Genomic DNA, 15,065 nt, shown 5'->3' with positions numbered 1-15,065 from the left:
TTGGAGGTGTACCTGTGGATGTATTTCAAGGCCTACCTTCAAACTCAGTGCCTCTGCTTGATATCTTGGGAAAATCAAAAGAAATCAGCCAAGACATCAGAAAAAGAATTGCTGACCTCCACAACTCTGGTTCATCCTTGGGCGCAATTTCCAAACGCCTGAAGGTACCACGTTCATCTGTACAAACAATAGCATGCAAATATAAACACCATGGGACCACGCAGCCGTTATATCGCTCAGGAAGGAGACGCGTTCTGTCTCCTAGAGATGAACTTACTTTGGTGCCAAAAGTGCAAATCATCCCAGAACAACAGCAAAGGACCTTGTGAAGATGCTGGAGGAAAAGGGTACAAAAGTATCTATATCCACAGAAAAACGAGTCCTATATCGACATAACCTGAAAAGCCGCTCTGCAAGGAAGAAGCCACTGCTCCAAAACCGTCATAAAAAAGCCAGACTATGGTTTGTAACTGCACATGGGGACAGAGATCGTACTTTTTGGAGAAATATCCTCTGGTCTGATGAAACAAAAATATAATGGTTTAGCCATAATGACCATCGTTATGTTTGTGGGCAGAACTGCATTTTGTGGGCAGAACTGAAAAAGTGTGTGCGAGCAAGGAGGCCTACAAACCAGACTCAGTTACACCAGCTCTGTCAGGAGGAATGGGACAGAATTCACCCAACTTATTGTGGGAAGCTTGTAGATTGCTACCCGAAATGTTTGGCCAAAGTTAAACAATTTAAAGGCAATGCTACCAAATACTAATTGAGTGTATGTAAACTTCTGACCAACTGGGAATGTGATGAAAGAAATAAAAACTGAAAGAAATAATTCTCTCTACTATTATTCTGACATTTCACATCCTTAAAATAAAGTGGTGATCCTAACTGACTTAAGACAGGGAATTCTTACTAGGATTAAATGTCAGGAATTGTGAAAAACTGAGTTTAAATGTATTTGGCTAAGGTGTACAGTATGTAAACTTCCGACTTCAACTGTATACTGTTAACTGTGGGACCTTTTATATAGACAGGTGTGTGCCTTTCCAAATCATGTCCAATCAATTGAGTTTACCACAATCCATTCAAGTTGTATTAACATCTCAAGGATGATCAATGGGGACTTTGAGTTCAATTTCGAGTCTCGTAGCAAAGGGTCTGAATAGTTATGTAAATAATGATTTCTGTTTTTTATTTTAATACATTTGTAAAAAATTCTAAAAACCTGTTTTTCCTTTGTCAATATGAGGTATTGTGTGTAGATTGATGTGGAAAGAAAAGTATTTAATCCATTTTAGAATAAGGCTGTAACATAACAAAAGTCAAGGGTCCGAATACTTTTCGATTGTAGTGTACGTTGTAAAATGTCATTCATAGGCTAGGTTGTAGCAACCTCATGATGGGTATATGGAAAGTTTAAGTATCATGTAGTAGCCTCAGCCTTTCAATTATGTTTTGAGCTGGGTGAATGGAAAATGGATGACAGTCATCCAATATGCTGTAATAGAAATAAGGCCATGCGTATAAAAAAAATGTATTGTCCTCCCTCATCTTAAACAGAGCCGATCACCACTGTTGTTAACAATGTAACAAGGTTGAATGCAAACTGTTCACTAAAATCTTAATTGATTTTGCACCAAATTATTTAAGTGATCACTGTGCTGTTGCCTATGTGAAGGATTGTAAAATTCCTAAACTTCCTTCACGTATCATCATGAAAAGGAATTGGAAGCAGTTTGATACTCAGGGTTTTGTACATGATGTTTTGCCTGGAATAAAGTTGAATTCATCCCTGATGTTGAATTTGCTTTTTTTAACTTCCATAATGCATTCCAGGAATCATGCAACAAGAATGCCCCTTTCAAACAAAACAGAATTAAAGGCAGAGACAGCCCTTGGTTCTCAGATGAACTAGCAATCATAAGGAAACGTAACGCTTTGTGGGCTTAAGCAAGAAGGTCTGATTCAGCTGATGATTGGATGGCTTTTAAACGCCTTCGGAAATCAGGTTGTGGCTATGACCCGAAAGCTGAGAGCAGACCACTATCTCAAATCTACTGCTGATAATCTGAATAAGTTTAGAGTGCAAAGGAGATGCACAGCTCCCAAAACAACTGCTGGTTGACTCACAGGTGGTAATTGAGAACCTTTTATTCTGAACTCTTTTAATCAACATTTTCTTGATGCAGGTTATTTAAAGGTCCATATGCGCCCCCTGGGAAATTACACGACACTGCCCCCATTTCTCCTTCACCCAAATCCAGATAGCTGATGTTCTGAAAGAGCTGCAAAAGCTGGACCCCTACAAAATCAACTGGGCTACACAATCTGGACCCTCTCTTTCTAAAATGATCCGCCGACACTCTAGACCCAAGCTGTTACAGACCTATATCTATTCTACCCTGCCTTTCTAAAGTCTTCGAAAGCCAAGTTAACAAACAGATCACCGACCATTTCGAATCCCACCGTACTTTCGCCGCTATGCAATCTGGTTTCCCAGCTGGTCATGGGTACACTTCAGCCACGCTCAAGGTCCTAAACGATATCATAACCGCCATCGATAAAAGACATTACTGTGCAGCCGTATTCATCGACCTGGCCAAGGCTTTCGACTCTGTCAATCACCGCATTCTTATCGGCAGACTCATAAGCCTTGGTTTCTCAAATGACTGCCTCGTCTGGTTCACCAACTGCTTCTCAGATAGAGTTCAGTGTGTCAAATCGGAGGGCCTGTTGTCTGGACCTCTGGCAGTCTCTATGGGGATGCCACAGGGTTCAATTCTCGGGCTGACTCTTTTTTTCTGTATACATCAATGATGTCGCTCTTGCTGCTGGTGATTCTCTGATCCACCTCTATGCAGACGACACCATTCTGTATACTTCTGGCCCATCTTTGGACACTGTGTTAACAAACCTCCAGACGAGCTTCAATGCCATACAGCACTCTTTCCGTGGCCTCCAACTGCTCTTAAATGCAAGCAAAATTAAATGCATGCTCTTCCACCGATCGCTGCCCGCACCCGCCCGCGCGTCTAGCATCACTACTCTGTACGGTTCTGATTTAGAATATGTGGACAACTACACATACCTAGGTGTCTGGTTTAGTGTAAACTCTCCTTCCAGACTCACATTAAGCATCTTCAATCCAAATTAAATGTAGAATCGGCTTCCTATTTCGCAACAGAGCATCCTTCACTCATTCTGCCAAACACCCTTGTAAAACTGACTATCCTACCGATCCTTGCCTTCGGCGATGTCATTTTCAAAATAGCCTCCAACACTACTCAGGAAATTGGATGTAGTCTATCACAGTGCCATCCGTTTTGTCACCAAAGCCCCATATACTACCCACCACTGTGACTTGTATGCTCTCGTTGGCTGGCCCTCGCTTCATATTTGTCTCCAAACCCACTGGCTCCAGGTCATCTATAAGTCTTAGCTAGGTAAAGCTCTTCCTTAGCTCACTGGTCCCCATAGCAACACGCGGGTGGGTGTTTCACTGGTCAACCCCAAAGCCAACTCCTCCTTTGGCCGCCTTTCCTTCCAGTTCTCTGCTGCCAATGACTGGAACGAATTGCAAAAATCACTGAAGCTGGAGACTTATATTTCCCTCACTAACTTTAAGCATCAGCTGTCAGAGCAGTTTACCGATCATTGCACCTGTACTGTACATAGCCCACCCAACTACCTCATCCCCATGTTGTTATTTTCTTTCTCCTTTGCACCCCAGTATCTCTACTTGCACATTCATCTTCTGGACATCTATCACTCCAGTGTTTATTTTCAATTTGTTTATTATTTTGCCACTATGGCCTATTTATTGCCTTACCTCCCTAATCTTACTACATTTGCACACACTGTATATAGATTTTTCTATTGTGTTATTGACTGTACGTTTGTTTATCCCATGTGTAACTCTGTGTTGTTGCACTGCTTTGCTTTATCTTGGCCAGGTGGCAGTTGTAAATGAGAACTTGTTCTCAACTGGCCTACCTGGTTAGATAAAGGTGAAATTAAATAAAAAAGCAAGCCTTCTCCAGGTTCTCTGTCTCGGAGCTGCAGACGTCATTGCTCCTCCTTTAGATTCATATCAACTTTATTATCCCACCAGGGAGAAATTCATTTGTTCATGTCCTAAAAATACATACAACATGAAAACCTAAACTACACAATAATTCATTCAAAGTGCTATAGCTACACATTTAAAGTGAAAGTGCAATATGGTGTATACTCTTGGGACCAACAGACGATCTATTATACAGCCTAATGGATGTCGGAATCAAATAGTCCCGATATATATCTGTTTTCATTTTCTTTAGAAGAAGTTTCTATCCCCTAGTCATGGCTGGAAGAAGTTTCTTTCCCCTTGTCTGGCTGCTGCTTTGACTGCATTTTGAGTGAAGGGGATGAGTATTTGAGTGAAGGGGATGAGTATTGTCGTGTAAAATGCTTTCAAGTTTCAGGAGGATGAGTTAACATGCATCTTTAACCTCACCCTAGAATGAAATATCCAAGTTGTGGAAATCAGGATTTGTCCAACCTCTTTTGAAAGGAGGTCTTCTGAATAACTATTGGCCCACATCTAAATAGTCTGTTCTGGCAGAGGTATTGGAGGCCTTGCCTCCAGGAAAACAACATTTTGAGTGGTATGCAATCAGGTTTCAGGTCTAGCCACAGCACTGTCATAGCAACGTTGAGGGTTTTGAATGATATTCACTGTGTTCTGGATAAGACTCTTCATTGTATCTGTATCGATAGACTAGTCAAAGGCATTTGACAGTGTGGAACATACTGTCTGTCTTGGGGCAGATATTGAAGTGTATTGGGATTACTGGTAATGTCTGGAGTGGTTTGTGAACAAGAGTGCCTTGACTTTTTCCACATTTTGTTATGTTAAAGCCTGAGTATTAAATGTAGATATTTTTGGTCACTGGCCTACACACAATACCCCATATTGTCAAAGTGGAATTAATTATTATTACAATTCTTTTGGAATAAATTAATAAACAATAAAGCTGAAATGTCCTGAGTCAATAAGTATTCAACTCCTTTGTTATGGCAAGCCTAAATAAGTTTAGGAGTAAACATTTGCTTAACAAGCAATGATTTTCAAATACAGATTCAACCACAAAGACCGGGGAGGTTTTCCAATGCCTCGCATAGAAGGGCACCTATTGGTAGATGTATAAAAACAAAAAAAGCAGACATTGAATATCCCTTTGAGCATGGTGAAGTTATTAATTACACTTTGGATGGTGTATCAATACACCCAGTCACTACAAAGATACAGGCGTCCTTCCTGACTTAAGTTGCGGAGAGGAAGGAAACGGAGGCCAATGGTGAATTTAAAACAGTTCCAGAGTTTAATGGCTGTGGTAGGAGAACACTGAGGATGGATCAACAACATTGTAGTTACTCCACAATACTAACCTCTTTGACGGAGTGAAAGTAAATAAGCCTGTACAGTATAAAAACATGCATCCTGTTTGCAACATCAGCTAACAATATACAGCTAAAAATGAGGCAAAGCAATTCACTTTTTGTCCTGAATACAACGTGTTATGTTTGGGGCAAATCCAATACAACACATTACTGAGTACCTCTCTCCGTATTTTCAAGCACAGATGGTTGTGAGTCGGGCACCGTAAAGATACATTTTTGGTCCTCTGTTTATTATCTATATCAACAACATTGGGAGCCATATTGAGACAGCTGATGTTAATTTTTATGTGGATGACACTGTTCTCTATTCAAGTGGCAGCAGTTTGACTTTGGCTTTTGAAAAAGCTCTAACAGCTTTTAACATCGTCCAACAGAATCTGTACAATTTCAAGCTTGTTCTGAAATCTTCTAAAACAAAATGCTTGCTATTTTCTAATACTAACCACCCTGAAAACCATGTAATTACTACCTTGGATTGACATTCTATAGAGCAAATCAGAACGTACAAATATCAGGGAGGTTGGGTGGATGAGAAGTTGAGCTTCACCACCCATGTGGAGAACCTTGCCAGGAAACTCAAGCTGCGTATTGGGTTCTATTACCGGCACAAAGCTTGTTTTCCTATGCCGCGAGAAAATAGTTTTGTTGTACTTGGACTATGGTCATACTATTTATGTGACTCAAGACTCTAGCTCTACAATGAAGGCTCTTTGCGCTGTGTATCTTGCAGCCCTTTGCGATCGCTACAGTGCTGTCAGGTGGACATCACTTGCAACATGCAGGCTCAAACACTGGTACATCCCCATTTATAAGGCCATTTTAGGAAAACTGCTTTTTTACCTAGCTCGGAATGAAAACACTAAGATCTCAATCTTGCTTTATGCTAAAAGTCCCAAAAATGTGAACCAAAGCATTCGATTCCCTGAAATGGCTGAAGTGAAATGGAACTGAGCCCAACTCTGGCTCCCCCATTCAACTTATCAGATGCTCCCCATTGGAATGGATCCTGGGTCACGTTCAGGATGTTGCAACGTTCCAGAATGTTGCAGATATAAATATATTGTATACAGTTGACACGATTCCCTCTTGAGAGAGAAAGATTTATTCTTCAATCTGAATGGTATGTAAAGTTCTCTGCTGAATGTGACCCCAGTAAACTACTCTACTGACCGACAGTCCTTCTACGGACCCTCATCCAGAGTTGTGGTGAATTCTATTTCAATTCAGTCAATTCCTGATTTGAAATGAAATTGGAATTGGTCCCAAACCTACCCACTCTGTCAAATCTGGACCTGGAGGTCCGCCACTCTGCTGGTTTTCATCCTTCCCTTCTAATCAAGGAACAATTCAGACATGGGACACTAGGGTCGATTTCATTAGGCACCAACGCTTATTTGTGTTCTCTGTTGGAAAACGTTTCGAAATGTTTTCTGTGGTGTGCCCCAATGAACACAACCTAGGTGAATGGCATCTCGGGCCATTCAGTGAAATGAATCAATCATTTTACTACCAGGAAGAATCTAAAACCAGCAGTACTGCAGACGTCCAAGCTGTGACTTGAGTACCAGAGTTGGGCACAATACTATTTAAATTCAAAGAATTGAACCAAATGTGAATTGAAATGGAATTGAGTCCAACCCTGTCATTACCCCTGTACTAAAGGATCCATTCCTAACATTCAGGGTAGGGTGCCAGGCTGGTTCTACATTCAGCAACCCCACTTCCTGGTCTTGTCAAACAAGCCTATGAGAAAAGAGTTGGCCGAAGCAGAAAGAGACCGGCACAAACAGTGCATTCGAAAAGTATTCAGATCCCTTCAATTTTTCCACATTTTGCTACGTTACAGCCTTGCTCTAAAATTGGTTAAGTTAAATTTTTTCATCATCAATCTCCACACAATACCCCATAATGACAAAGCGAAAACATGTTTTTAGAAATTTTTTGCTAATTAAAAAACATTGAAAACAGCAACACCTAATTTACATAAGTATTCAGACCCTTTGCTCTGAGACTCGTCCTGTTTTTGCTGCCAAAGGTGCTTAAACAAAGTACTGAGTAAAGGGTCTGAATACTTATGTAAATTAGGTGTTTCTGTTTAAAAAAATATAAATAATTAGCAAACATTTCAAAAAAAAAAAAACTGTTTTTGCTTTGTTATTATGGGGTATTGAGGGGAAAAGGAATGTAATCCATTTTAGAATAAGGCTGTAACGTAACAAAATGTAGAAAAAGTCAAGAGGTCTGAATCATTTCTTAATGCACTGCATATGTCACTATTTTACCCAATCCCAAATCGACCCCTTGCCCCTACCCGCGGGCCCTCGCCATTACCTCACTTGGGTAGATCTGAAAGGATTAGATAAGCAATATTATAATGGCTCCTAATTTTGCCTTTTGATAGCTTAGGTGAAAATATTTTCAAATTGCTGTTAGTATCTATCCAATCCTTTACAGATCTACGTGCATATGCGCATGGTGTAGGGGTGAGTGGTTGATTTAGGATTGGGCATCACTGTTATGAAATTCCTCTACGTTTGGCGGGTAATTGGGCCTCTAGAGCAGAGACTGATGTTTGTGTCTGTCCTTCTCCCTCATAGCAAATCATGAAGGACCGGTGGATAAACGCAGGCCTAGAGGAGAATGAACTGAAGCCATTCATGGAGCCAGAACAGGACATCACAGACCAGAAGAGAATAGGTACATTGACTCAAACACTCCCAATTTGCTTCCTTACCTTTCAATTTTTTCAGATCTGAACAGGTATAGGTTTAAAGAGTGTAGGGTTGGAGCTTCTACCATATTGCTTACACCTTAGATCTGCATTAAGGAGGGGTTAGGGAGGGAATTGGGGACTGGCTTTACATCTATAAATCTATACACTGTATCGTCCTAAATGGCACCCCATTCCCTATATAATGTACTATGTTTGATAGGGCTCTGGTCAAAAGTAGTGCACTATGTAGGGAATAGGGTGCCATTTGGGACACAGTCAATGACTTTATTAAACCAGGGATGGTCATGCCTCTTCATGGAGAGTTACTGAGTATACAGGCTTTTGTTCCTGTCTAGCTCTAACACACCTGATTCAGATGGGTTGGCACATGTATTTAGAGGGAATCGCCCCTTACCCCCTGTGTTAGGGGCTAGCCTTGCATGCTGTGCCCAACGTGAGCCTGGCAGAGCTGTGTTGTTTTCAGACACACGCAAGCAGCACATGGTCTAGCACTTCACTTAGACACACACACACACACACAGTCATTAAAACACACAGAGTCATTAAAAATCATACACGACCATGCATTAACAGAACCACACTCAGTAACGCAGTCATTATTGAAATGCATGTGTGCGTGCGAACACACAAACGCACACACAGATCCACAAGTCGATACAGACTGGCAGGCCTGGTTCTTTACACTCGGACCCCCAGGGCTTGCCCCGTCCCCTACCATGCCCTCTGTCGATGGCAGCATTGATCTCACTCAGCAGTGGGAGAGAGACGAGTGTGTGTCAGAAAGGATATTCCACAACCTCAACAACAAGGAAGCCCTGTTTGTTTCCCCACATTATGTACAGTTTATTCACCTTTATTTACGGTCTTCATTTTAGATTTAGTTTTTGGGTTGAGTTTTGTTTGTTTCACCAGCCGTCAGTGCTCTGTCAATATGCCTCTGATGTATGCATTAGTATGTTGTTGCTGTACATCCAATTTAGCCTTGTGGGATTAATAATGTTTATTCAATTAAATTAATAAGTTTAATGCCCCCTAGTATTTTTGGTTCCCCCTTAATAAATAGGAAATGGCGAAAGATGTTCACACACTCCCAGCCTATTGGTTATTTGATTTTTTCCTCACATATTTGTTTCTTTATTGAATAGAGGCCGTGAGAGAGAGAGACGGGAAAGTTGAGAGGGTTTGTGTCAGAAGGGTGTGGGCCGGATTCAAACCCACGCCGACATGGTAGATGTGTGCTCTGTAGGCAGCAGCCCTAACTGCTAGACGACCACAGGCCACAGCCTATTGGGTGTTTTTATTAAAAAAATGTATTTCACTTTTATTTAACTAGGTAGGTTGAGAACAAGTTCTCATTTACAACTGCTACCTGGCCAAGATAAAGCAAAGCAGTGCAGTCAAAAACAATAACACAGAGTTACACATGGGATAAACAACCGTACAGTCAATAACACAATAGAAAAATCTGTATACAGTGTGTGCAAATGAGGATTAGAGAATCACCCGCAGCAAGAGCGACATCATTAATATATACAGAGAAAAGAGTCGGACCGAGAACTGAACCCTGTGGCACTCCCATAGAAACTGCCAGAGGTCCGGACAACAGGCCCTCTGATTTGACACACTGAACTCTATCTGAGAACTAGTTAGTGAACCAGGCGAGGCAGTCATTAGAGAAACCAAGGCTTATGAGTCTGCCGATAAGAATGCAGTGATTGACAGAGTCGAAAGCCTTGGGCAGGTCGATGAAGACGGCTGCACAGTACTGTTTTTTATTGATGGCGGTTATGATATTGTTTTGGACCTTGAGCGTGGCTGAGGTGCACCCGTGACCAGCTCGGAAACCAGATTGCATAGCGGAGAAGGTACGGTGGGATTCGAGATGGTCGTTGATCTGTTTGTTAACTTGGCTTTCGAAGACCTTAGAAAGGCAGGGTAGGATAGATATAGGTCTATAACAGTTTGGGTCTAGAGTGTCTCCCCCTTTGAAGAGGGAGATGACCGCGGCAGCTTTCCAATCTTTAGGAATCTCAGACGATACGAAAGAGAGGTTGAACAGGCTAGTAATAGGGGTTGCGACAATGGCGGTGGATAATTTTAGGAAGAGAGGGTCCAGATTGTGTAGTCCAGCTGATTTGTAGGGATCCAGACTCTGGGGGGGGGGCTTGGGCCAGTTGCTGCGGGGAGGGCGCAGAGCTGTTGGTTGGGGTAACTAGGTGGAAGCGTGGCCAGCCGTAGCGAAATGCTTCTTGAAATTCTCGATTATCGTGGATTTGTCGTTGGTGACAGTGTTTCCTAGTCTCAGTGCAGTGGGCAGCTGGGAGGAGTTTCAAACTAACTTTTCTAACTAACTGACTTCCCTGAAAAGTTGCATATCGCGGGGACTATTCGAAGCTAATGCAGTGCGCCACAGGATGTTTTTTTGAATGGGGCATGCTTATTTAAGATGGTGAGGAAGGCACTTTTGAAGAATAACCAGGCATCCTCTACTGACGGGATGAGGTCAATATCCTTTCAGGATACCCGGGCCAGGTCGATTAGAAAGGCCTGCTTGCAGAAGTGTTTTAGGGGGCGTTTGACAGTGATGAGGGGTGATCGGACCCATAACGGACGCAGGCAATGAGGCAGTGATCGCTGAGATCCTGGTTGAAGACAGCAGAGGTGTATTTAGAGGGCAAGTTGGTCAGGATGATATCTATGAGGGTGCCCATGTTTACGGATTTGGGGTTGTACCTGGTTGGTTCCTTGCTAATTTGTTTGAGATTGAGGGCGTCTAGCTTAGATTGTAGGGCGGCCGGGGTGTTAAGCATGTCCCAGTTTAGGTCACCTAACAGTATGAACTCTGATGATAGATGGGGGGCAATCAATTAACATATGGTGTCCAGGGCACAGCTGGGGGCTGAGGGGGGTCTATAACAAGCGGCAACAGTGAGAGACTTATTTCTGGAGAGATGGATTTTTAAAAGTAGAAGCTCGAACTGTTTGGGCAGAGACCTGGATAGTAGGACAGAACTCTGCAGGCTATCTCTACAGTAGATTGAAACTCCGCCCCCTTTAGCAGTTCTATCTTGACGGACAATGTTGTAATTGGAGATGGACATTTCTGAATTTTTGGTGGCCTTCCTAAGCCAGGATTCCGACACGGCTAAGACATCAGGGTTTGCGGAGTGTGCTAAAGCGGTGAATAAAACAAACTTAGGGAGAAGGCTTCTGATGTTAACATGCATGAACCCAAGGCTTTTCCGGTTACAGAAGTCAACAAATGAGAGCGCTTAGGGACACACAGGTCCTGGGTTAACATCACCAGAGGAATAGAGTAGGATAAGGGTACGGCTAAAGGCTATAAGAACTCGTCATCTAGTGCGTTCAGAACAGAGCAGACTTCTGGGCGTGGTAGGATAGATTTAGGGCATAATGCTCAGACAAGGGCACGGTAGGGTGCGAGAACAGTGGAGGTAAACCTAGGCATTGAGTGACGATGAGAGAGGCTGCATCTCTGGAGGCGCCAGTTAAACTAGGTGCGGTCTCTGCATGTGTGTTGGTGTGGGGCAAGGGAGCTAACCGAGGCATGTAGAGAGGGACTAGGGGCTCCGCAGTAAAACAATCAGAGCTACCCTAAACAACAGTATACAAGGCAGATTGACATTAGAGGGAGGCATAAAGCAATCACAGGTGTTGATTGGGAGGGCTAAGACAACAACGGGTAAACAGCTAAGACAACAACAACGGGTAAATGGTAATGAATAGGCAGAGAGGGTCAGTTAGCTACACACGGGGCCTGAGTTCGAGGCTGGGGCTGACAAATAAACAAAATGAGTACCGTGTTAATGAACAGTCCAGTAGGCATCAGCTGTGTAGCCGAGTGATCATAGTGTCCAATAAGCAGCAATGGACGAAACAGTGAGCCGCTCGGCAGTCGTCACTACGCTAGGCGAGCGGTAGACACGGCGCTCAGAGAGTTAGCAGGCTGGGGCTAGTAGCTGGGTCCTCACCAACATCAACGACGCAGAGGCCGGTTGAGAGCACATCGGCCGAAATACATCAGCAGACCAGTCGTGATGGATCGGCGGGGCTCTGTGTCGACAGAGGGTCCAGGCCAATTGGCAAGAGAGGTATTGTAGTTGGTGTACTTTGTTTGCTAGCCGGGGGAATGGGCCTAGCTCGAGGCTAACTAACTGGTGCTTGCTTCTGGACAAGGGCGTTAGCCACGATAGCCACTCGGTAGCCGCTAGCTAGCTGCGATGATCCGGTGTAATGGTCCAGACCTTGCGGCAGGAATCCGGAGATGTAGTGGGGGGGGAAAAGCAGTCCGATATGCTCAGGGCTGATATTGCACTATGCAGACTGGCATATATTATCCGTACTAAAGTAGCTGGTGTCTGTGCTAAAGGTAAAGACTGCTAGCGGTGGCTAACAATGACTAAATAGCTAGTAGCTAATTAGCTGGCTGGCCTCTGAAGCCTAGCTTCTGATCGAGGTTCAGGTTATAAGGTCTAATGTCCTGTCCTGACCCACTCCTGATCCCCTGCAGACATCATGGTGGAGATGGGCTACACTCAAGAGGAGGTCACTGAGTCTTTAACCAAGATGAAGTACGATGAGATCACCGCCACCTACCTGCTACTGGGCAGGAAGTCCACAGAGGTAAGGACAGACTGGGCAAGAGTGGCCCAATCCCAAATTGTCCCCCAAGCCCTGCACTGAGCGGATGCTGAGAGGATTTGACCTGTGTAATCAATCTGGTAATAGCTCCACCTTGCCCTCTGATAGGCTCGGTGGAAGTTTCACAATATTGCTTATACCAATCAAATCCTCTCAATCTCCACAAGTATGTAGGGTTAAAGGGACGATTTGGGATTGACCCAGTACCTGGCCATAAATTACCATGTTAGAAAGCACTGGTTCTATCATGTCTTGGTTCCTCGCTTTTAGCACAATTTAAGTGGTTGAAAGTATACAGGTTTGAAACCAAATGACATGCATGATATCTGAAGTGATACAGTCTGTTTGGATGATACCGTCACAGTCACACATGTCCCTATTTGAAATGCTATGTTAAACATATTGAGTGACTTTTCAAAAGAGCACAGATCTGTCCAAAAAATACAGTGAAACTCATCTGCAGCGTGATTTAATTGGAAACCTTTCTTCTCTCTCGAAGTTGGAGGCCAGTGACTCCAGCTCTAGCAGTAACTTGTCTCTGGCCAAGGCGCGGCCCGCCAGCGAGCACAACAACAATGGCCAGTCTCCGGCCCACCTCAAGGCCCAGCGGTCCATCTCCGGCACCCAGAAACAGAGACGCTACAGCGACCAGGGTGAGTGAGAGGGAGCAGAGGGGGCATGAAGGGAGCAGAGGGGGCATGGAGGGAGCAAGAGGGGGCATGGAGGGAGCAGAGGGGGCATGGAGGGGCAGAGGGGGCATGGAGGGAGCAGAGGGGGCATGGAGGGAGCGCAGACGGGGCATGGAGGAGCAGAGGGGGCATAGGGGGAGCATGAGGAGAGAGGGTGGAAGAGGGGGCGAGGGAGAGAGAAAGCTGGGGGGAGGAGAGAGAGGGGCTGGGTGGAGGGAGAGAGAGGGGGCTGGGTGGGAGGAGAGAGAGAGAGGGGCTGGGTGGGGGAGGAGAGAGAGAAAGGCTGGTGGAGGGAGGAGAGAGAGAGGGCTGGGAGGGAGGAGGGAGAGAGAGAGGGCTGGAGGGAGGGGGAGGGAGGAGGGAGAGAGAGAGACGGGTGGGAGGAGGGAGAGAGAGGCTGAGAGGGCTGGGAGGGAGGGAAGAGAGAGGGGCCTGGGAGGAGGGAGAAGAGAAGAGGGGCTGAGAGGGCTGGGAGGGAGGAGAGAGAGAAGGGTTGCGAGGGAGGCGAGAGAGAGAGGGCAGGGAGGGAGGAGAGAGGGGAGGGAGGAAGATGATGTAAGTGGGACAGGAGGAAAGGAGGTAAAGAGAATATGGGATAATATAGGAAGATGGATGTGAACCTCCAATGCAGCACAGTTCCCATTCTTCTAACTCCACACTGATCCCTGTATCTCTCCCTCCATCCATCCAGCCGGTCCGTCCATCCCCTCGGTGGGCTACCCCAAGAGGAGCCAGACCACCTCAGCCGACAACGGCGACTACAAAGAGGACGGGGGTGCTCAGACCCGGAAGTCTGGTTCGTCGGGTGGGCGCAGTGGCGGCATTGCCCCTGCCAGTCCTCTACTGGATAATGCCAACAACCCCAACCAGGCCGACATCCCCGACCACAAGAAAGGCTCCACCACACCCAACGTGAGTACAAAGAATATACACACGGAAGATACACTACACTCATTCAAAAATCATGGTCATTAATTGCTGCTACAACAGCCTCCACTCTTTTGGGAAGGCTTTCAACTAGATGTTGGAACATTGCTGTAGGGACTTCCATTCAGCCACGAGCATTAGTGATGTTGGGCGATTAGGCCAGGCTCGCAGTTGGCTATTCAATTCATCCCAAAGGTGTGCAGGCCAGTCAAGTTCTTCCACACCAATCTCAACAAACCATTTCTGTACGGACCGTTGCGTTGTGCACGGGGGCATTGTCATGCTGAAACAGGAAAGGGCCTTCCCCAAACTGTTGCCACAAAGTTGGAAGCACTGAATCGTCTACAATGTCATTGTATGCTGTAGCGTTAATATTTCCTTTCACTGGAACTAAGGGGCCTAGCTCGAACCATGAAAAACAGCTCCAGACCGTTATTCCTCCTCCACCAAACTTTACAGTTGGCACTACGCATTCGGGCAGGTAGCGTTCTCCTGGCATCCGCCAAACCCAGATTCGTATGTCGGACTGCCAGATGGTGAAGCGTGATTCATCACTCCAGAGAACGCATTTCCACTGCTCCAGAGTCCAATGGCGGCGAGCTTTACAC

General features: G+C 44.8%; 1 protein-coding gene across 4 annotated transcripts in view; it reads left to right on the top strand.

Annotated features, from left to right (window-relative positions):
• LOC112068360 (MAP/microtubule affinity-regulating kinase 3) overlaps positions 1-15,065 on the top strand; it is a 133,027-nt gene that overhangs the window by 93,454 nt on the left and 24,508 nt on the right. For all 4 annotated transcript variants that reach the window (XM_024135491.2, XM_024135494.2, XM_024135492.2 and 1 more), the window contains exons 10-13: positions 8,043-8,142; positions 12,711-12,823; positions 13,341-13,494; positions 14,222-14,442. In XM_024135491.2, coding sequence (XP_023991259.1) covers positions 8,043-8,142; positions 12,711-12,823; positions 13,341-13,494; positions 14,222-14,442 — 588 coding nt within the window. The remainder of the gene's footprint in view (positions 1-8,042; positions 8,143-12,710; positions 12,824-13,340; positions 13,495-14,221; positions 14,443-15,065) is intronic.

The sequence above is a fragment of the Salvelinus sp. IW2-2015 genome, unplaced genomic scaffold (genome assembly GCF_002910315.2).
Source record: "Salvelinus sp. IW2-2015 unplaced genomic scaffold, ASM291031v2 Un_scaffold467, whole genome shotgun sequence".
In the NCBI taxonomy this organism is placed as follows: Eukaryota; Metazoa; Chordata; class Actinopteri; order Salmoniformes; family Salmonidae; genus Salvelinus; species Salvelinus sp. IW2-2015.
This window is presented reverse-complemented; position numbering and strand designations above follow the sequence as displayed.